The 24179-nt window shown below is 40.1% G+C and overlaps 1 protein-coding gene across 4 annotated transcripts in view; it reads right to left on the reverse strand.

Moving 5' to 3' along the window:
• The window catches only part of RASGRP3 (RAS guanyl releasing protein 3), a 77304-nt gene that overhangs the window by 12048 nt on the left and 41077 nt on the right, over positions 1-24179 (reverse strand). For 3 of the 4 annotated variants that reach the window (XM_089923289.1, XM_030762974.2, XM_089923292.1), the window contains 8 exons: positions 23788-23935; positions 22157-22330; positions 21656-21772; positions 19400-19675; positions 12359-12436; positions 8840-8956; positions 2847-2962; positions 133-280 (listed from right to left, as the gene is read on the reverse strand). In XM_089923289.1, coding sequence (XP_089779415.1) covers positions 133-280; positions 2847-2962; positions 8840-8956; positions 12359-12436; positions 19400-19675; positions 21656-21772; positions 22157-22330; positions 23788-23935 — 1174 coding nt within the window. The remainder of the gene's footprint in view (positions 1-132; positions 281-2846; positions 2963-8839; positions 8957-12358; positions 12437-19399; positions 19676-21655; positions 21773-22156; positions 22331-23787; positions 23936-24179) is intronic. The other variant, XM_089923293.1, reaches the window with a different exon arrangement.

A 24179-nucleotide genomic window follows, 5' to 3' on the forward strand; every position in this document is an offset into this window, starting at 1 on the left:
TTCAGGGAGCCATCATGTTTTACTTTGGATCTAAGGCAGACAATGGACTCTGTTCATGTATCATTTTCCCACATTCTCAGAATACTGCACAAATCACTACATAGAAGAGAAAGCAATGGAAAACAGACTTACAAATCCTGCACAGTGTTCACAGAAGGTTGGCTTGAGATAGGTCATCTCCTGAAAATTATGGACAAATCCCGGTCCCATTTTACAGTGTAGTTGGGACTTAGCTCTCAGGAAGTAAGCCATCATTTCATCCTTACTAATTAGACCATCCCTGTGAAGAGAATCAAAGAAGAGAGGGATCTTTGAATACCATGTTGCTAAGTAGTTGCCACACTTAAATCACTCACCTCCCAAACCTTTCTGGACAAAAGCTGGGGGTGGGGGGTGGGGAATGTTCACTTTCCTGTCGCATCTGAAAAGAGAGAAACTCAAAGGACAGCTTTCAGTGTCAAAGGCTTTCTTAGCAAGCAGAAGATATGTGTGTGTGTGCGTGTGTGTGTGTGTGTGGCTTTTGCACTGCAGCACAGAAAGTCTTCTTCATTACCAAGTAGTAGCTTCCAGAAGGACATCTCCTTTCTAGCCTTTGCCTCACAATAGAGTTTGCAAGAATCTGGTTGCTGGAGAAAGGCAGAAAACTGTGAAAACTGGACCTACCATTCTCATATTCATTCTGCCTGATGTCATCCAGGCCACTACCATTGGTAATCTTTTCATTCATGTCTTACTGGCTCACAGACCATTCACTAGAGTGATTCTCCCAGATCTTCTCCACATAGAAACTCTGGTTGCATCTACCACCACACACCCTGACTTCTTGTTTACCAAAAAAGATCAAATCCATTGGCGTAAGGGAGCTGCATATTGCCTTCTCTCCATACCCTTCCATGGCAGTTCAGAATTCCTTTATATCTCGTCGGTCCTCTCTTGGGGTCATTCTCCCCTCCCCCACTCTCCAGCCTCTCCAGGACCATGTTTCTCCTGCTGCATCTTGTCACCCACTCTTTCCTTTGTTTACAAATACACTCAGGACTTCCCCTCCTTACAAATGTCTTTCCTCAATCCTGCCTCCATTTCCAACATTTGTCTTTTCCCTTTTTCTTCTCTTACTCCTGCAGTTTTCAAGAAGAGTACTCGTTAGACATTTTTTCCATTTCTTTCAATTATTCTTTCCTCCATATAATCAGGTTTCTAACCCACCATTCTACTGAAACTGTCACAGTGACATCCTCAGCGGCCTTTTCTCATTCCTTGAACTTGACCTCCTGGCAGCATGTGACATGGGACAGGTTTCCTCCTTTTTGACACTCCCTCCTCCACAGTCCCCTGTGATTCCACGTAGCCCTGGTTTCCCTCCTGCCTCTTATGCGCCCCCTTTGCCAGCTCTTCTGCAGGATCCACGTCTTCCTTTCAGTTGCTGCACGTGGGGAGAGGAGTCCCTGAAGCTGTGTTCCTTGCGTCCCCGTGCTCATGTTCCTCTAAACTTTCCCATCAGACTGTGCTCACACTCCTGGAACTCCAGCTTAACACGACTGGGCTGAAGACCTAACAATCTACATCTGTTGCCCTAACCGTTCTACTGAATCTTGGCGCCATATCTTTGACAACTTGTTAGAATCTTCTCCTGGATGGTCCATTCTTCTCTCAAAATCAACATATCTAAGCCTGTCTGACAAAAGAAATCATGTAAGCTATGAATACTTTAAACCTTCATTTTTAGGGGAAAAAAGTTTTTTTAGGAAAAAAATATATCTGCTGGGACACTCTGTTCCAAACAAGAACCGGCAGAGAAACAAAATGAAGACTGGGAAGTGATTTTAAGTTCATGTTCTACGAACATGTCACTGACAGAAACAAACTGAGGGAAGAAGTGGGTAGTTAGTGGGAAGTAAGTTTTATAAAATAAAACTTAAGTTGTATTTTATAAAGGAAGTGTATGTTTCTAATAACTTAATTTTATTTTAAAAGTATTCTCTGTTGTACAATGAAGATGGATTACGGTTTTAAGACGTTTATGATAAAGTACCAAGGCTTTAATTTTCGTTTAATTCTCACACCAACAAAAACATTAGAGAATTTTAATGTGATATAACTTGGACATTTAACCAATATAAAATCCAGCATTTCATTACAGATGATTTTTAAACTAGGAACTGATCTCACATAACTAAAAATGAAGTGATAAAATTATTAATGCCAGGGTTTCTTGGCAAATTTTTTTTTAATCATTATATTCTTTTAATGATCCAGGTTTTAGCCTCTGAAGTTATTTAATCTCCCATGAATCATATGAAGCTAAAGAGAAATATATTTTTCCTTTGTTTCTCAAGACAACCTCTGAACTAGCAAAGGAAAAAACAAAGCATAAACACTTCTTGGCTATCTGCAGCCATCACCTGCTCTCCTGAAGATCGTAAGTAATGTAAAAAAAGATCTTACTTACTTGATGACTTTTAAGATTGCCCCCGGGTGCACTGATGCTGAGGACTCCACCATGCTAGATCTAACTATATTTAGTCTCTATTCTTTTCTGATGGAAGTTTTGGGGTTGATGAACTAGCTAAGTTGCAGCAGTAATATCGGAAATGGAGAGCTGGGCTAATTTGTAAGTGAGCACTTGTACTTAACACCGATGATGTGGTCTGCCCTGTGATTCCATCCAGCCAGTCATGTTTGTGGACACCAAGAAAAAAATCAGTGAAAAGACACCTTAGACACCTTTCATCAATACACTAGGATCAACTCTGTCAAGACATAAATTAAAGGTTTCCCTGCTCTCCTTTCGTAGTAATTTTCTGCTTCCGGACAGTTGCATTACAATAAAACAAAATCAAACTTACTGATCTTTGTCCAGCACACAAAAGGAATCCAAGAAGGGAAAATTGGCAGCTATACTTTCAAAGTCCTCTTGGGAGATGTACCCGTCCTGGTCATGGTCATAATTTCTAAACACAGACTGCAAAGGAAAGGCAAATATTTATTGAATGACTATTTACGAATCAGCCTCTGAATTGTTACTGGGAAAGCAATGATAACTAGCATATTATTCTTTCTATCAAGGAGCTTGGAATCTAGTGGGAGATAACAAAATTGAGATGCCTTTATGGTATAATGAGATAAGTGCAACGCTGAGGATAAAGACAGAGTGCTGGGGGAGGGGGGAAGGGAGATTTTAAAATGTTTCCTGGAGAAAGCAAGGTCTCAACTGAGACCTCAGGGTTGAGTAGGAGTAAGGCTTGGTGAATTCACAAATCCCAGTACCATGACAATAGAAAATGAAACTTTAAAATGTTAGATTATCTCAAAAATCAAAGTATACATTTAACATAATTGCAGTCAAAATCCCGGTGGGAATTTGTTTGAAATGAACAAATTGATTCTAAAGTTCCTATAGAAGTGAACATGTTGAGAATAACCTAAAATTGTTTGTTTAAGGTGAGGAGTAATGATCTCAGGCAAGGGAAACAAAAGCAAAATCAAACAACTGGGACTATATCAAACTAAAAAGCTTTTGCACAGGGAAGGAAACTATCAACAAAATGAAAAGGCCACCTACTGAATAGCAGAAGATACTTGCAAATGATATCTCTGATAAGGGGATAATATTCAAAATATACAAAGAACTCATACAACTCAATATCAAAAAACAAACAACCCAATTAAAAAATAGGTAGAGGACCTGAATAAACATTTTTCCAAAGAAGACTTACAGATGGCCAACAGACACATGAAAAGATGTTCAACATCACTTATCACTCATCTCAGGGAAATGCAAATCAAAACCACACAGAGATACCACCTCACACCTGTCAGAATGGCTATGATCAAAAAGACAACAAATAACAAGTGTTGGTGAGGGTGAGGAGAAAAGGGAACCCTCATGTACTGTTGTTGGGATTACAAATTGGTGCTGCTACTATGGAAAACAGTATAGAAGTTCCTCAAAAATTAAAAACAGAGCTATCATACAATCCAGTAATTCCACTTCTGGGTATTTTTTCCAAAGAAATCAAAAACACTAATTTGAAAGATATATACATCCCTGTGTTCATTCCAGCGTTATTTACAATAGCCAAGATATGGAAGCAACCTAAGTGTTCATCAATAGATGAATAGATAAAGATGTGGTATATAAATAAAATGGAATATGACTCAGCCATAAAAAAGAATGAAATCTTGCCATTTTTTGACAACATAGATAGACCTTAGGGTATTACTGTAAGTGAAATAAGTCAGGCGGAGAAAGACAAATATCATAGGATTTCACTTGTATGTGGGATCTAAAAAACAATTGAACAAACAAAAAAAAAACAGAAACAGATTCATAGATACAGAGAACAAACACGTGGTTGCCAGAGGTGAGAGGAGTGGGAGGATGAATGAATAGGTGAGGGAAATTAAGAGGTGCAAACTTCCAGTTATAAAATAAACGAGTCACGGGATGGAAAGTACAGCATGGGTAATATAGTCAGTAATATTTTAATATCATTGTATGGTGACAGATGGTAACTAGACTTATTGTGGTGATCATTTTGTAATGTGTAGAAATATTGAATCACTATGTTGTGCACCTAGAACACCTAGAAGGTCAGTTATATTTCAACTAAAACAATGACGGGTAATGAGGGGCAATGTGCCCTATCAGAAATCAAAGATACATTAGTCAAAACAACATGGTATTGCAACTTACTGCAGAGAGTACAGTCCAGAAACAGATCCATATGTATGTAAGAATTCAGAATATCCAAAAGTATCTATTCAAATGCACAGGGAAATTATGGGTTATCTAATAATTGCTGTTGAGTTAAATGGCTGATAATCTTATAAAACAAATTGCCCCCAAACTAAATTCCAGATGCCTTAAATATTTTAATGTAAAAATTAAGTTATAAAAAACCAAAGGTAAATAGATAAAAATATTTTTCATGTTTTATTATCTTTGAGTAGGAAAGACCTTTCTTAGGACGACATCCAAGTCAGAGGTCATAAACAAAAGTATTTCATTACAATAAAATGCAAAATATCTGAACCAAAAAAGCTCAATTAACAAATTTAAATATAAATGACAGAGAAAATCATTTGCAACACTTATGAGAGGACACAAAAGGAAAACAGAGGATCACCAAAGTAAAAATACAAATGGACAATACATTCATGGAAAGACATTCAATTCTGCTAGTAATTATGGAAATACTAATGAAACTTTTTTTTTACCTCTCAAATTGGAAAACATTAAAACAATTGATAATTTCCTAGGGTTATGAGAAAATAGGCACTCTCTTATCAAGTTGGTAAAGCAAATAGCCACAGTCTTTCTGGAGGACAATCAGTGCTTACTCTGACACAGCAATTCCACTTCTAGGAATTGTTCTAAGGAAATAACTGAACAAGCTTTCTCAGAGATATACATGTATATATGTGTGTGTGTGTATGGGGGGGGAGAATAAAATCATACAAGATGATCTACAAATTATCAGTGATTAACCCTAGACAGAAGAGACATCAAGTCCTGAAAGTAAAACTTTCTATTTCTGAAATGTTTTAATATTCAGCTTTTTAATTTTTTAATTTTTTTGCCGCACCACGTGGCTTGCGGGATCTTAATTCCCCAACCAGGGATTGAACCTGGGGCCATGTCAGTGTAAGTGCTGAGTCCTAACCAGTGGACTGCCCTGGCTTTCTTTATAATCAGAGAAAAATAAGAAAGATTTTTCTGGGCTTCCCTGGTGGCGCAGTGGTTGAGAGTCCGCCTGCCGATGCAGGGGACATGGGTTCATGCCCCGGTCTGGGAGGATCCCACATGCCTCAGAGTGGCTGGGCCCGTGAGCCATGGCCGCTGAGCCTGCGCGTCCAGAGCCTGTGCTCCGCAACGGGAGAGGCCACAACAGTGAGAGGCCCGTGTACCGCAAAAAAAAAAGAAAAAAGATTTTTCCATTGCCCTCTGCTAAATTGGATTTTCAAAAAGTTTGTAAGTTCTCCCTGCAAACACATGTATGCAAACATTTGACTTAGAGTCCAGTTATAATGAAGCAATCTCTCTTTCCCCTGTGATTTCTTTTTTTTTTTTAACATCTTTATTGGAGTATAATTGCTTTACAACGGTGTGTTAGTTTCTGCTTTATAACAAAGTGAATCAGCTATATATACACATATATCCCCAAATCTCCTCCCTCTTGCATCTCCCTCCCTCCCTCCCAGGTGGACACAAAGCACCGAGCTGATCTCCCTTTTCTATGTGGCTGCTTCCCACTAGCTATCTATTTTACACTTGGTAGAATATATAAGTACATGCCACTCTCTCACTTCGTCCCAGATTACCCTTCCCCCTCCCCGTGTCCTCAAGTCCATCCTCTATGTCTGCGTCTTTATTCCTGTCCTGCCCCTAGGTTCTTCAGAACCGTATTTTTTTTTTTTAGATTCCATATATATGTGTTAGCATATGGTATTTGTCTTTATCTTTCTGACTTCACTCCATATGACAGACTCTAGGTCCATCCACCTCCCTACAAATAACTCAATTTCGTTTCTTTTTATGGCTGAGTAATATTCCATTGTATATATGTGCCACATCTTCTTTATCCATTCATCTGTTGATGGACACTTAGGTTGCTTCCATGTCCTGGCTTTCGTAAATAGAGCTGCAATGAACATTGTGGTACATGACTCTTTTTGAATTATGGTTTTCTCAGGATATATGCCCAGTAGTGGGATTGCTGGGTCGTATGGTAGTTCTATTTGTAGTGTTTTAAGGAACCTCCATACTGTTCTCCATAGTGGCTGTATCAATTTACACTCCCACCAACAGCGCAAGAGGGTTCCCTTTTCTCCACACCCTCTCCAGCATTTATTGTTTGTAGATATTTTGATGATGGCCATTCTGACTGGTGTGAGGTGATACCTCATTGTAGTTTTGATTTGCATTTCTCTAATGATCAGTGATGTTGAACATTCTTTCATGTGTTTGTTGGCAATTCCCCTGTGGTTTCTATTATATATTATCTGTATTGCCTTAGGGCACAACTGCTTCAGGAGTATTTTGGGAAGTAGGCAAAGTATAAATGAACAAATTACTTAATTAAAAATATGATTGTTTAGCACCCATTGCAAGTTTATCCATAAATGACTGAATTTTTTTGCAAGTCTCACTATCAATGCTTATCCATAATCAAAATTGCTTAAAAATGAACTATTATGGAGTACTTACGATTTATAGTTCAATACCCGTATTTATAATGAGAGTACAAGATTTTTTTGGAATAAAATTCATTATGGAAATTCAAATGAAACCCAGCCATTTATTCAATTAAATCAACAGTACTCAATCTAACCAAACTGGGCCGACCTTCCCCCATGAAACTGGAATTGGAGAAAAGAGGTAAGGTACAAAGGGGTGGGGGAGAAAGAGGCTCCTCGTGTGGAGCAAGGAAAGTCTGTCTGCAGAGAATGGAGTGAGCATTCAGAGAAAAGCAGAGGAGAGAGTAGGAGAAAAAATACTTCATTCATTTCCTGATTCTAGACCTTCCTGAGCTGCAACTCCATGCACCCAGATCCTTTGCCCACCTTCCCTGGCTCCAAGTTGGGTCTGTCACTACCACATCATCACATGGTCTCCACTGGACCTTATGGCTGTCTCATCCCCTTCCCTCACCCTTTCTAATCTCCCCTTCCTGACTCCCATGCCCCATGCAACTTTTCTTTCAGCACTTCATAGTTCCATGGATGATCCAAGATATAGAACATTCTTTTTCTGTAAACGTCCTTTCCCAGCAAAGAGCACATAATATCCCAAAGACTTGTTCCTATTGTATCTGAGGATGTACTAGTCCATGAAGGGAGATGTTTAATCAACAGTCACAATTTCTAGTGTCTGAGATATTTCCATCTTTCCCACATTGGTGCATCTACTCTTTTTTTGTTGTTTTTAATATGGAAAATGCTGACGCAATCTTGCCCTTCATTAAGTGATGTTTCTGACCTAAATGCTGTTGCGCTGCGGTGTCACAGACCCCCAAATATATACAGCTGGAGAAACTACTCAACTTACAGTATTTTTTCCTACCCTCAGGTAACCAATTTATCCAGCATTTTATGGTGACCCATGTGGGTTTTTTTTTTATAAACTTATTTATTTATTTACTTATTCTTGGCTCCATTGGTTCTTTGTTGCTGCCTGAGGGCTTTTTCTAGTTGCGGTGAGCAGGGGCTACTCTTTGTTGCGGTGCACGGGCTTCTCATTGGGTGGCTTCTCTTATTGTGGAGCATGGACTCTAGGTGCGTGGGCCTCAGTAGTTATGGCATGTGGGCTTCAGTAGTTGTGGCACGCAGGCTCAGTAGCTGTGGCTTGTGGGCTCTAGAGCGTAGGCTCAGTAGTTGTGGCGCACGGGCTTAGTTGCTCAGCGACATGTGGGACCTTCCTGGACCAGGGCTCAAACCCGTATCCCCTGAATTGACAGGCAGATTCTTAACCACTGCACCACCAGGGAAGCCCTCCATGTGGATTTTAATGAGTAGATTCTAATCCTCAAACAGTCGCTTGGGTTGCAGGGACAATGACAGAAGTGTCAAATGCCTGGGGAAGTGAGGGGTTCTAAGTAGCTGAGAGTATTTGGGCAAGTGAGAACTGACAGACAGGAAGGGGAAAGGGGGACTTCCTGGGAGGTTCTTCCCCAGAAGCCAGTGCCAGGTAGAGCTAAGTGTCTGCTGAATTGCTCTTACTTGCTAGAGGGCTGTTTTCATGGACTCCATCTGATTCCTGGGCAACCCGAGAATACTCTGGAAAGAGAACGGGGCCTCCTTTTAACTGCTCACATTTAACTGTCCCTCAACCACTTACCTCAACTAATTTCCTTATGTGCTTGTTGATGACTGTAGGATCTGGCTTTGGCATCACGCCTGAGGCCCACTCCAGGGGCACCACGGGCTTGGTGGGCGTTGTAGGGGAGGTAGGCTGCTGACAGAAAACACACACATTTTTCAACTTTATCTGGGGCCTCGAGCAATTTGGACCAGGGACACTGAGAAAGCCATATAAGTTTTGCATATTAATATCAGTAAAAACTTCTGTTTATGTAGTACTTAAATATTTTGAAAACATCAGTGAAAATTTTGTTAATGCAATATTTTGTCTGTAGAATCTAATCTGTAACTAAATACATATTTTGTTTAACAGCAGCCTAGATTGTATTATTTTAGGTGGAAAAAAATATTGCTCTCCCAGCTCACCCAAAAATCCTATCCAAGTTCCCCAGATACTACTAAAACACCCTTAAACATCTCTGTAACAATCCATACAATTTTTTGCTTGTATAATACAAAGCACATAAAACACCAGTTATCTAATTCTTTAATAGTCAGTGCTAGTGATAAATTAGGTGTGTGCAATAAGTGGCCAGCAGTGCACAGCTAAGTTTATGTCATCTTACCAGCATCTCTCAATATGCTTAATCAGTTCTTGACGGTTTGGCTAATCATTAGCTCTCTCGAGCCCCGCTTTGGTGAACTTGTTTCCTCCACAGGTTCTTCCACATTCGTGCAAGACATTTTCACTTAATAATGTGGAGAAGATGGTAGCAATAATGTACAACTCGCTTACACAACACAAGTGTGAAACACAATCCTATTGGGAGCCAAGAGTGCTGTGCACTTCGTATCCTTTCCCAAGGGATCTCATACGATGAAATATTTTTGCTGGTGCATGCATACAAACCTGTATTCGCAGGTTGTTTTTAAATTTAATACCAAGTTGGGGATAACCATTTTTGCAAGAGGAGTTGAGGCGTAACTGTACGGATTTAAGCCTCTACCAATGTTGTGAGGTGGGTGCTGCTGTGAGCTACAAACAGGACAAAAAATTATCTGCCATCTGAATATGGTCACTCTCACACACAGTTTCTCTCTCTCTCTCACACACACATGCACACACACACATGTGCTCACACATCTCGGCTCTTTCGGTAAAGCCTTTCATCTTGTTGATATAATAAAGGATTAAACCCTTGGTTCCCAAACTATACAGCAAGGCACACCCCTCCTCTGGAGCACTGCGACGAACTCAGAGGGTTACCAAAAGATATTTCAAACTTCCGAGGGAAATACAGCAATATTCAATATTTGTCAATAGCACACGAACTACCAGCTTGAAATAGTTCACAATTCACCCATCAGCTCATGCCACATTTCTATCAATGATATCATGTCCTTGAGAAGCAAAAAATCAATGTGGAACAAGCAATAAAGGTGACAGTATCCAATCTGATTCCAAGATTTAAGAAATTGTACCATGCCCAACAGGCACACATATCCATTAGTAATTGTGGTTATTTAAGAATGAAATAAAAATGTTATTTTTTTCAATCTGTGTGTATTATTTTTTCAGGCAGGTAATAAGCCATTAGAACATCAATGTTTATACATATTTAGTTGCTTGGACCTAACTATTCTATAAGTGGAACTGTTAGGTATTTCTTCTGACCTAGAGGTAGCATGAAAAAACTGAGACATGAATTAAAACACAAAAAATTATGAGGCACTAAGGGTGCCATGAACAGAATAAGGTTGAGAAGCTCTGGGACTAACTAGGTGAGGTTGGCCAGTGTTAACTGTAAGCACATTAAAGCCACAGGCTCTCAGGAATATAATCCTGACGGGAAATTGTTCTTAGTTACCAGTATGCGTTGAACACTGAATACAAAATAAGGTGACATTCCACTTAGAGAAGAGACAGAAAGGGATTGGGAAATGTGTTTTCACAGATTCATGGGATTTTAGCACTTGGAAGGGGCTTTGAAAGCTTCTGCTTTTACAAGAGGTAAAAAGAGTTTTTTATGTTGGATGGAGATGTCTCCAAAAATTGGTAAAACTTGATCCTGAAAATAAACCAAAGTAAATCTAAAAGGCACAAATCAGGCATGTGTGCTAAAATGGTCATTCTTACCCTGTTTCTGAACAAGGGGTGGTGGGAAAGTAATGGGCAGCATCATGCTGTAGAAAAAGCACAGGCGGTGAAGGCAGACTCCTGAGACCAGTCCAAATTCTCCTACTGACTGGCTCTGTGGTCCGTGTAAGACACCTATGCTCACCAGACTCTGTTTCCTTAACAGAGTTAATGAGATAACATATATATTATGACCTGCCAGGCATCCAACAACCAACAGGTGGCAATTAAGGTGCCTAGTTATAGGTAAAGGAAGGCGTCAGGAGGTGGCAATGCTGTGTGTGCACGTACAGGACAGCTTCATCACACCAAAGCTATGGAATGAGGGAGGAGCTTACGAATTCCTTTTTTTCAGTAACATTACTTTTCTTTCTAGCTCTCTCTTCATCACGCGAACTTTGAAGAGTCTGGTCCTAACCCCTCCCTTTTCCTGTGCTGTATCTTCCCATATGGCTGCCTTCTGCAGTGTCCCCAAGAGATGGGCTTCTTGGGGCTGGCAGGGAGGGGAACATGGTGATGGACCACCACAGACATTATTTTAAGAACAGATGCTACCAGGTCAACTGACTCAGACTCAAGTTCATAGTCTCCCACCTGGCGTTTACTGTGAACAGCATTCACAGTCATTCTGCCTCTTTCAGTTCGATGGTTCAGAATGGTAGTAGGTATTAATAGATGGACAGACTTAGGCCCTAGGGTTGCTGGCAACATGCCACAGAACTCAACTGGTACGGAGGTAATGAATGAGACCTTCATAAGAAAATAGATCTCAGGATATAAGAAGTAGACAGAAATTTTTTTTTCAACATGCAAACCTCATCCTCATTGTAAATTTCATATTCACCCAAATATTTGTTTTTTTACTAGTGCAAAGCATATCTGAGCTACAGTCCACTTGCTAAGAGTAATGAGCAGTGTACATTCAGTAATTCAGTTTCTTCAACTCATTATATAATGTTTCTTTACTAAGAGTCAGCTATCAATTAAGTGAGACTCTATCCAATGTGATACTGAAATTCTGAGCTGGATGAATCATTAGTAGAGAAATTTGTGAATGATTAGGGTATTTAAAATTTATTAAATCTAATTTTATGTAGAATCAGTTTTTTAAAAAAAAGCCTAGAATGGTCATTCAAATTATTGTTCCTTCTTTTTTGGGGGCGGGGCAGGTTCTCAGAGGGAACATGGAAGATCAACAATAAAACAGAGTAACTGGAAATGATGTTCTTCTTTGTTAGCTTCTAATGTGAAGAAATAATTATCTGTCAGGGCTAAGCTGTTCCATTGGTAAAATGGGAAGAATATAGATTTTTTAATTCTTCAATCTTTAGATCACAAAGCACTACTGTAATGGTCAATTATTGTAAATATAAAATAATGGTGTTTGTCACTGAACCTGAGAGAGAAAACACTACTCACCGATTTAGAATTTCTAGGCTCCAGCACCAGTGATAGTTTGTAAATATCATCTTCTGTGTGATAGAGGTCCAGAGAAAGCTACAACAAATTAGAAGGGATAAATAAGGATGTTGAATCATTTATTTACTTATTTACATTACTGAAATTTTTCCAAACTGAATGCTTAAGCTCAATGTCCAATAACTTGAGTGAATGTAGAACATTAAAAAGATAGCATGCAGAGGTGGAAAATGAAATTTTTTTAAAAGAAGTTTTAATATTTTATTTTTTGGCCACGCAGGATGTGGGATCTTAGTTCCCCAACCAAGGAGTAAACCCATGCCCCCTGCACTGGAAGCGCAGAGTCTTAACTACCGGGCCGCCAGGGAAGTCCCGGAAAATGAAATTTTAAAAAGAAAAAAGTTAAACCTAGTGTGGTCATCAGCATCAACAAGAACCATTGACTCAATTTTTCTTGATAATTATTGAGTAGCTCCTAAGCACCAAGCACTGAGCTGGAGATAAGGGATCCTTGATGTTACAGGCTAGGACTGGGGACAAGTGTATAAAATAAGACTTGGAAATGGAATAAATGGTGTCTTGGAGGTTTGACTAAAGAACTGCAGAAATGAAGGAGCAATTAATAGGTTTCTATTATTTCAGGGCATTGTGCTAAGTTCTGGTGATATAAAATGGTATAAAATTATTCCTGCCCTCAAGGGCCAGACACTTTATTTGACTAAATAGGAGCTGAACACAAAAAGATATATTCACATCAACAAAAGGCAACACATGCTAAATGTGAAGGAAGTTGCCCCGCTCTAAGTGCTATAGGAATTTTTCAGGGAGGCAGCGTGTAAAGCATGAGGGAGAGGTTTTGGAGACCGGTGGGTTTGAGTTCAAATTCTGAGCCTGCCACTGGTTAGCTCTGTGGCCTTGAGCCAGTTATTTCCTCTCTGACACTCAGTTTCCACTTCTGTAAAATGGAAATGATCACAAAAGTCCCTATCTAATTGGATTTTTATCAGGATCAAATGAAATAATGCATGTAAAGTACTTCACACAGGACCTAGTACACAGTGAGATCTCAGGAAATGTAATCTGGTGTTGTTGATGTTATTGTTATTATTATAGCTGTTACAACTATTCTTATTATTATGTGTGGGGGCCGCTGAGGACAGAAATGATCAGGATGGATTCACAGAGGAACTTGTGAACTGGGACCTAACTGGGAGGACTTGGAGAAATAAAGACAGAGAGAAAGATTAGGGTAGGCAAGGATAAGAATGTAAATGAAGATTAAACTGCGTGGATAAAATCTGCAAAACCTTAAAATGCATGGTCCCACTTACCTAAAACAGAAGTCATAAGATTTAAAATAAGCCTGGATAATTCCCACACGTGCCCTTCAATGTTAAGAACCTGATGAATCATACCATTTTATCAACAGGGAAGAGAACCAGGTGCCCTGTCCTTTCTCTGACCATTTTAAGCATGAAAATTTTCCTTTGACATATTTTGTCTAAAGATAAAGTCTTAATGTGAAAGGCTTTATTCCATTTCCAAGTCTTATTTTATACACCTGTCCCTGGTCCTCGTCTGTAACATCAAGGATCCCTTTATCTCCAGCTCAGTGCCTGGTGCTTAGGAGCAAGAGAAAACTCAGAGGCACAGGATGTCTTTCAAGGATTTATCTTGCTGTTCTATCTCATTTTTTAAAACAAGAAACTGGCATTATAAACTGTCATTTTTGCATCATTCATTCAACAAATATTTATTGGTCACCTAATATATGGCGGGGACCATTGTAGTCACTATTCTAGCTACTAAATACAGCAGTTAAATTAAGGATTTCATATATCTGGTCATGTATTGCATTATCTAGACTTTGTCATCTAAAGGTTTTTTTAAGCATAATAAAATTGACTTTACTATAAAATTGCCCCAGTATCATTTCAGATCATGAAAATCATGCTCACAAAGAATGCACACTGTATCCACCTTCCTCTGAACGGCAGTCACTTCTACCTCCAGGGGCCCTGCCTTTTTTCAGGAGAGGAACTGTCCGCATGTCACAAACAAATGCTTTGAGGAACCAGCCCACCATATAAAAGAGTGAAGGGAGATGCATGAAAGGGATATTGTGATAGAGACATTGGTATAACAATGTATTTGGTAAAAGAGTTTTGCAGATATGATTAACTTGGGGATCTCTCCTCATAGCTCAACAATAAGAAAAATTTGTGCTGATAAGTGGAATTTGACACTGGATCTCTGGGTTAGGGAAGCAATAGGGGAAAGTGTGATCACTGATGAATGGGAGATAGCCACTACTCATCTAAGGCAAATTGTTGTCAGTTTGATGACAATTGCCACATCTAATTTGTCAAGAGAAGTCAGAAATCTAGAGTTTTATATAAAATATCCTCATTTTTAAGCACTGGCAACTAATAACAAATTTTTTTTTATGATTCCATGTGGGCCAAATAAAACACATCTGCCATGGGCAGTTGCCCACTGTTTTGTAAATTCCACAACAGAAGACTCTACTGGTCTCTAAGCTTCATGAAAGGAGACAGTACATTTGTAATTCCACCTCTATAATCCCAGTCCTAGTTTGCTACCTTGCACTGTGAATGTGACATAGACAGAAAACTGACTGACTTCTTCCTTTTGACTTCCTGTTGTCAGGAGTTAATCCGGGCTTTGATGAGTATGTTCCTGTGCTCCTGACTCTTCCTCTGATGACAGCACTGGCATCTGCTGGAAAGGAGATGCCAGCAGTGCAAGAACATCCAACCAGAAACCCAAATAAGCCACACACTAAATAGGGGAGATGCTCTTTCAAAAGACACAGAACATCCCTGAGTATTTTCATATGTCACATGGACAGATATCTGACTCTATGATGGAAATATTTTTGTTTTCTCCCAATGTTTGCTCTCCATTTATTAGTGGTCGTATGAACCTAGGCAAGTCATTAACCTTCTTGAGTCTGCCTCTTGATCTGTAAAATGGGAATCATCAATAATAGCTCCCTCCCAGGATTGTTGTGAGGATTAAATGAGCTAATGGTGTCCAATGGGATTTGTTTAGAGGGCCACACAGATGGAAACTGCAGGGTTTGGCTCCCAATCAGTGCAGCAGCCAAATGCCACTGTGCTCATCCACGAGTGCAGAGCCGCCTTCTGGGTTAACTCTAGCCATCTCTCTGCTTTCCAAGCCGTGATCCTACTTGCTTTCTCGGATCTCCTCTGGGCCTTACGGCCCTGCACAAAGTGATCTGTTCTACTTCCTACGCACCTTTTAAATAATATAGGCAGCTTGTCAATGGGGTTTCAAAAATATTTATTTGTGTCTAACATATTTTAAGCTTGTTTGTTTCTAAAAAATGTTCTGAGTCACTGTTTCAGGTTGTTGCTTTTACATCCAAGCCTATCAGCAAAGATGGCTGTGGATTTAGTCTGCACCTCAGGACCGACATTGTCTTGACTGGAGAATTGTAAAATAACACACACTTGGCCATCAAACTGTCTCCATTCACCATTTTTGCAATTCTTCCTCTTCTTCCTCCTCTTCTTCTTTCTTCTTCTTCTTCTTCGATTGTAAAAATACAGGGGCTTTCCAGTAATTTGCATATACTCAGAATGGTAAATGTAACTGATAGATCTAAAAATACTATGAAAAAAATCAGACTATTTCGTATACCATGAAACAAGAAGCATCAGTTTAAAATCTCCTGGTTACATGAATTGGGATCACAGTGGAAAATGTCTTCTCCAGATCTTCCCTAAAAAGGGGAACAATCCAAATCCCAACAGTTTGGCAGTGTGGTCCTCTTTCCTTCATGTGCCAGTACTGTTCAGGGGGCTCAGATTACAACGATAAAAATGGCAAACATAGTCCCTGCTCGCATAGATTTCATTTTGTAATTAACTCTTTCTTTACACACCCATGAAGAGGGAGAGAGATTATTTAATTTTCACAGATGCAAAATAAAGTAAATGTCAGCAATATTCCCACATTACAGAGTAAATGTCCATCAGAGAGAAGAGAGAGAGAGAGAGCCACAAACTGGGATTCAGAAGTTGGCTATTTGCAAGGCTTTTGTCCGTTATGAATCGCAGCTTCTTCATTTCTAAAATAGGAAGGGGCAGGGGTGATGTTACACCCTCTGACCTGCCCAGGCTACATCACAGGGTGTGTGTGAGAATCTACTGAGGAAATATATGTGAAAAGTGCTGTGAAAGCTGTAATAAACTATTACAGAAAGTTCAAGCATTGCTATACAGCCTACTGCACAGAGCAGGCATTTAGTAATTGTTCATTAACTTAAGAGTTCTCATTTTCTTTCTTCCAGGGCTCTCAATCATATATCAGCTTCCTCACCTGGGACCATGTTTAGAAGCAGTCACTTCAGGCAGAAACTTGACCTAGAGTCTTGGAGCAAAAAGAATCACCCCTTCAATGCTGTGCTTAATAAGAATGACCTCACATGCATTTGGGCAGCTGCAGTCAACGTATGGTTCTAATCTCAACATGTATGTGGTTCATGAAATGCTCACTGGGCTCCAGTGAACACCTCCTGGGAGTCTCCTCCATCCTCATTCTGAGGAGATTAATCTGCCTAGGGCCAGGAAGAATGAATGCACCGAACTTTCTCCTTGGTTGTGGGGAGAGAGGAAGGCTTTTGGCTTTAAATAGAAACTGGCTTGACAATTGTGCTCATCTGTGGAACTGTGCTATCCTGATGAGCCACTGGGCCGGAACCACAGAATTAAGTTGACACTTGGTTCCTTAGTCCCAAGGCTCCACCATTCCTTACATCTAGCACCACAGAAGTTTAGAGCTGGATGAGATCTTACAAATGAGCACAAAACCCTTTAGGAAAAATCCAAAGTCAAGACGAGTTAGCAAGGAGACAAAGCTAAGTAACTGCAGAGGCAGGACAAAAAGTTATGTCTCCCATCTGAGACTCTTGCCACTATATTACACTATACTATACAATGCTGCTGTGACTAAATATGGTGCTTGGTGGCTTCTAAATTTTCCTTCAATTCCTGAGAGAGAGAGAGAGAGAGAGAGAGAGATACACAGAGAGACTGAGAGATTGAGTCTTTTTCTTTTTTCTTTCGTTTCCAGCAAAAATGAATTATTTCTTAGCTTTTACTTCTGGAGTTCAGATTTTCCATCTGCAGCCCCAAAATTTCATTCCAAATCCTTTAGTATTTCTCAAATATCTGTCCTGATGTTGCCTGCTGCATTTACAATTCAAATTTCTTTTCCCTACTCCATCATTACTTTTTATCCAGATGAGGAATTGCCCAGCATAGGCAGCTGCTCATGAAGTTCTCCCCCAGCTCGTGGAGGCAGCCTGAGCACAGACACTTGGAGCCTAGGCTACCCCCTGAGACTGGTCTTCAGACATCACCTGTGGCTGTGGGGTTACAGTCTGATTGGGGCTGCAACTCTGGTCACTTATTCATGGAAACAGATTTACATGGCAAATGGTTAATAAAGGCAGCTGCCTGGATTATTGTGAGGTTCCCCCACCCTAATAGAGAATGTCTGGGTGTTTACTATTTGTTACACAAACTCAACCCCAAGAGATTTGTGCTTCTGTGTGTTGGCTACTTCTGCTTTATACTAAGAATGCAGCTACAATTATTGCCTACACCTAGGGGTTCTCTTCTTTGGTAAACAATTCTGTGTTCTAGGAACAGTTTGTGAGAAGGTCTAGGAACTGCACTCTTATCCCAATGCAGCAGTCCTAGAGGATTTAGCTCTTTGGAGTTCCAGAGGGGTTCTTGTTTTCATTCCCCATGGCCACTGGAGGAAAGTAGTCAATTCGGCGTTGCAGCCAAGTTTCAGATGCTACAGTGTCATAAACCCAAACAAGGAAGTTGCTCCTCCACTTGTTTAAGCAAGGGTGAGAGAATTTGCTTATGCCTCTTTCCCCCTGACAAAGAAGCAGCCAATGGGAAATGTTCTCTACTACACACCTGTGTGTCTAAAAGTGCTAGGACCTAGAGACCAGCTAATGGTGTGTGCCACCAAGGCCAAAACGTATGAGCAGTAGGTGAATTTCTTCTAACCCACTCCCAAATACAGCACCCAGTTCATCTGCTGAGCTCCTAAATATGCCAGGTATTGGGTGGGCCAAAAAGTTCTTTCAGGTTTTTCCGTTAAGATGTTATGCAATACTATGAGAGGTGCTGGGGACGGGCGATGTATAAGGCAGGTAAATCGAAAAAAAATCTAATGTCAAGTGATACCTCCTATAGATAAGAAAGTACAAAGTACAAGGGCAACACATGTGACAGATGCCTTACTGCTTTGGAAGGAAACAGAGAATGCTCCAGAAAGATAGAGGCTTTTGAAATTAAGCTAGTCATGGTGGGGTTGGGGGGTGGGTAAGGAAGGAATTTTCCAAGAAAATGCAAAGCCAGAAAGTAGAAGGCAGCAATTTGTGGTGGAAAGTATAAGTCCCACATTCCTCAAAGGCAGGTGTGATGCGGGATCAGGTGATGACAAACGAGGAGAAACTGATAGTCAGAAAACAAGTCGTGAAGGGCTCCAGTGGCAGCCTGGGACCTGTATCTGGTGGTTTGGGGAGGTTGATGGGGGTAACGGGGAGGGAGATCTCAGAGGAGGTCCCCGAATTACTCCAGGCTTCAACTACAGCAGTGCAGTGAGGATCAAGAGAAGCCGATGAGTTGAGGGCATATAGAAGGGGGTGATGAATTAGATGAGTGGGATGAGGCACTGAGGGCAGGGCTGGAGGGCCTCTCTAAGAACTGCAGAAGCCAGAGCCGTGGAGGCTGAGACTGGGACCCTCAAAGCAAAGGGAACTTTCTTTGCTCGGAGATTGGTGTCTCAAGTCATTTGGGTTACAGGTGTGTTTCCCTCCCTTCATCCTTTGAGATTCCTTCCCATCTACTGACCCTGAATTCAACCCCTCCCCCACCCCCATTGTGAATTGCTGGCATGGATCTTCCTGCATACCCTGGGAAGTGAGGTGCAGGAGAGTTATTAGCACAAACTCCAGTCCGTTGGACTCACCGTGAGCAAGTTGATCAAATCCAGGTTGGGTTCCAAGTGGTGAGAGGCATTCTGTAGGGAGACCAGTTCACTCAAGGTAACGGAGAGCTGGTGCATTTTCACAATGTTCACTTTGTTCTCCTCCATCCAGTCTGGGAAAATGACATGGACTGCTATCAAGTCTTTCAAGTGGACGCCAAGGATTGGGATTTTGAAGCCATCACAGTCGGCAAAGGCCTTGCGGTAATTACAGTAATTGCCGTTGGAGGAGACCAGCTCCGTCATTTCATTCCAGTTCTGGGAACAGATGGAAAAGTAGTATTTTCAAACAGCCTTCCCTTCTGCCCACCCTCAGGCCCAACAGTGTGTGGCTAGGAAATTCCTCGCCTACTGAAAGAAGTATCAATTGCACCAACGTTGATGCAGGGAAATATTAACCAGGGAAAAGAAAGTTAGAAAAATGTACTAGGCTTGGCTATGAGTTGGACAGCCTGTTCCATTCTGCGTCAAAAGAGAAATAGCCCACACCTCTGCCTACCTACTAGGGGTGTTGAGATGTTAAATAGCATCATGTATATATAAGTATTTTGTAATTCATGGAAATATTACAATCCACAAATACAAGCATGTATTGTATTGAAGTATGTAGTATATTAAAATTTCCTAGTTGTTCCAAGAAAGTTGCATTCAAGATATAACTTGAAGGGGCCAGTATGGGGTAGGAACAGTCATACTGATGTGTGAGATAGCTGTGGTTTTGGACTCTGCCACTAACTAGGAGGGTGACCTTAAGCAAGTCACTTCACTTTTGGGGACCTCAGTTTTCTTTTCTGTAAGAAAGAGGAGTTCAAATAAATAATTTTTGAAGACATACTGGTGGTTGCAAGCTTCTATGAGCCTCCACTGAATTCTTATTCTTTACAACATTTAAAATATGTTTTGCTCTTTACTGGAAATTCATTACTAATCTAAAGGAAAATGAAACACATAATGAGCCCCATTATACTTGGAAGGGGTGCAGTGTTTGAGGTCACTCAGCAGTGCTTCTGTGGTTTATATTCTCCTGTTTATATGCACAAGCTATTGTTGGTTGCCTAACGGCAGCCATACCTTCCTAATAGACCCGTGTGTCTACTTTTGATCAGTCTACTCTTTCCCATGTGTCTCGGATGACGCTGTTTCCGTGCCCAGATCCAAGGATGGGTTCTGATCTACCATCTTCATAATTCCATCCCTCTGGTTTGTGATTGGTTCAGAAACACAGAGTTAAGCCAATCAGTACATTGTATTCCTCTGGATACTGTTATTGGCCCAGGGGTGGGCATGTGATTTGAGATGGTCCAATCTGTCTAAAAAAAGAAGGTCTTTTATTCCATGGGTGCAGAGCTGAATAGAGGTTTTCCCTATCTCCAACTTTCATAAACAAGAAAGCATAATTTTCCCGTTGCTGCAGACAGCCCAATCAGGAGGGAAACCAATCCAATGAAAAACAAAAACTAAAACAAAAACCTCATACTCAGAGGAATACAGAGCAACTGAGCCAGAGCTCTGATCAGACCATGCCTGGACTTGGCCTTGCCTCTGGACTTTCAGGTATGTGAGACGATCCATTTCCTTATTGTTTAAGCAATTCCAAGGTTTTTTTTTTAACTTACAGCTGAAAGTGTCCTTACTGATATAACAAAGTACACGCTTACAAGGAAATCTTTTCATAAGGATGAAATGTTCTTTTTTGCTCAATAAGGAGAAATATTATTGTGGTCTGGAAATAAATATGGCAGAAAAAGTTCAGTTTGGGAAACAATCATTGCTTAAATTTTTTTTTTTTTATCCCTGAAAACTGAGCTATAAATCTGAGGGCTTTCTATACAAAAGATTTCTTTCTGCCTCCCCTTCCTTTGTGTCTTCCACCGTGTTGAACACAGTAATATGAAGAGAGCAGGTGTTCAATGACTTCATTTGAGGACGGGACGGTAGTAATGATTTCTGTCATATTTGCCTTGTAACCCCATGTATTTCACAATGCCTATCACATAGTAAGCACCAAACACATATTTTTTGAATATTTACAACTGCAATATGTTAACGGTGTTCAAAGCATTCCTATTAGGACACTTGTTGCCACCTCTAATCTGTTTTTCCAGGTGGTATGGCTGTAACCTCCTATTGTCTAAGAAGAAAACTTTCCCCTTCTGAGTGACATTTGTTAGGATCATCCTACCCCCAAACAATTTACAAACGAACTTTCTACTTGGGTTATGATCTGATCCACTGTACCTTTGTAACTTCTGAAGAAAGATGAGAATGGGTCTCTTTGAGCCGGGAAATGGAACTATGACTAAGGCCTCCTACCACTGCCATCAGGGTGTTAAAATTTTTGAGCTGAAGGAGCTTCTGCAATAGAAAAGGTTAACTTCAATACTTTGTAACAATTTTTGAATTATTCTGACCTTTTTGAGGTACAGATGAAGTCCTACAACTTAACAACAAGGATGTAGGGAAAATAGTATCAATTCAAAATGAAGTACAAATGAAATCCACTAGAAAAATATATCAATCATTACACAGAAAAATAGCTACATTAAATGCTTCCAAATATGGCCAATTAAAAGCAATCTTCTTGCATGAGAGAAGTATATTTGCTCATTAGACATTTATGGGTATTTTAATTGGCTTTTATATTGTGAACTCCAAATTTTTTCAATGACTTTTCTCAGTAGAGAGAATGAATATCTAGAATCCTTTGAGAATCCCAGTCTAATTAACAGACATACATACCTTGGCAACATTGATAAACTTTGTGATGACTTCTGCCCTTTGCTGAGGGGTTGGTTTGCTTAGAACCATCAACTGGACCCACTTAGAGATTCCATTAAATAAGGCAATAGATCTCTCCAAGGTTGGGTTATTCTCCAGGCAGCCATGGATGACATAGCTTTGGTAATCAGTGAACTAGTAAAGGAAGATTCAGAGACTCTGAATTATAATGGAGTCTTTGAAAAAATTATAAATTAGAATGTTGCATGGAAGGGGTGAGATAATGTTTCACAACAGCAAAACGATTTCTTTCATTTCACATTTATAATGGCATCTTACAAGTTTGAATATATCTGTATCTTTAACATGTTATTCTGCTGCATTTCACTCTTCCACACCCAGATGCACACTTATTACACACCACAGTGTTGATGGGAGGAGGAAGGGACAAGACTCAAAGTCATATTCCAGTGAGTCCAAAATTTGCTGGATCATAAGATCCACCTGGGGCATTTGCTAAAATACTGGTTTGGGGGAACATGTCAGACCTAAAGGATCACTGTTCCAGAGGAATAACCTAAGAATCTCCATTTTTCACCCACTACTGGTGATTCCAATGGTCAGGCAAGTTCGAGATACAATGGCATACATTAAAGAAGAGGAAATGAATATAAATATTATAATTTCAAGTCAGAATAAGTTTGCAATGTGTTTTCAAGAAGAAAAGAGAAAAAACAGAAATTGAGTAAGGCTGCTCTTTGGCAAAACTGACACATTTTCAGGAAGTCAGCATGGATGTCATCAGATACATATGAGCCTCCTACCATATAAACAGAGCAGGGGATTCCCTCTCATGGCCTGCCTGTGGGGAATCAAAAGGTCCTCTCCAAGTAGGGTTACTTAGTGAAAAGAATCAGTCTTTCAGAAATCCATACTTCTAACCTCATGTTCTTCTTTGCAAGCAATAACGTAATTCATTCTTTGGCATCTTGGAAAAGAAGGAGTGACTTCCCCAGAGCTTGGTTAGACAAAGACAAAGGCTGTTTGTGAACCATTGTGGAAATATCATAACAAATGGATAGTGAGTAGGTGGCTAGGAAGAGATCACAGTCAGGGGGAAGAAAAGGGATGCAGAGGAGGAACTCTATCAAGACAGAGTAGGAAAGAAAAATTTAATCCAGGATATCCATCCCTGAGAAAGAAACAACCTGATGTTGAGATTCTCCTGAAAGCTTACAATTCCTATTTTCAACCTATATCCATAATCAGGTATTTATACATATCCCAACCTAAATAAATATTTCTTCCCCCAAAATGAAGGGCCCAGCTAAACATGTTCACTTGGGAGAAGTCAACAGAGCTAAATAAACCTTGAATGGTTAAATCTCCACTGAATATTTAGAAAATCATGCTTTAATCCTATGAAAGGAGACATTGAAAATAGCAACAGAAATATAGCTCCTGAGCCATAAAATAAAGACAGGATAATATTTATCTTTGGTTAAAAGGGATTGTTCCTGTGAGTTAAGGGCACTTTTCCAGTGGAGCACAGTGACAGAGGCTGCCAACACTTCAGAGTATGAAAATGCAGCTCTTGGTAAAGTTGGCATGGTGGTTGTTATCCTTGGAAGAATAAGTGTCCAGTTTCTTACTGAGATCCTTCTAAAAGATTTATGCTCCAGAAAAGTGAGGTGCTCAGCCAATTCAATGGGCTCCAGATGGTCAAAGAGCAGACAGGCTTTTCCCTTCTTGGATACTTTTTTCCTCTGTGTGACTCTTCTCATCCAGTCATAGGAAGGACTATAAAAGAAGAGTGAGTCTGGTCAATGTGCTGAAAGCTCATTTCACTCAATGGAAGTTATTAACCTACTGACTGTGTAACTCTTGGCCTGCTTCCAGGGGCTTGTGCAAAATACACGCCCAGTCCTTCATATTTGAAGAGAAAACCACTGACCCATTGCCAATAGAATATAAACTTCGAGTTGTTTTTCCATACAGGGTAGGTTTGCACTGATTCATCCAGAATCCCTTACTTGGTCTTTCC

Source organism: Delphinapterus leucas, chromosome 13, assembly GCF_059928025.1.
Source record: "Delphinapterus leucas isolate spDelLeu-1000000601 "Yukka" chromosome 13, BTC_Dleu_Yukka2, whole genome shotgun sequence".
Lineage (NCBI taxonomy): Eukaryota > Metazoa > Chordata > Mammalia > Artiodactyla > Monodontidae > Delphinapterus > Delphinapterus leucas.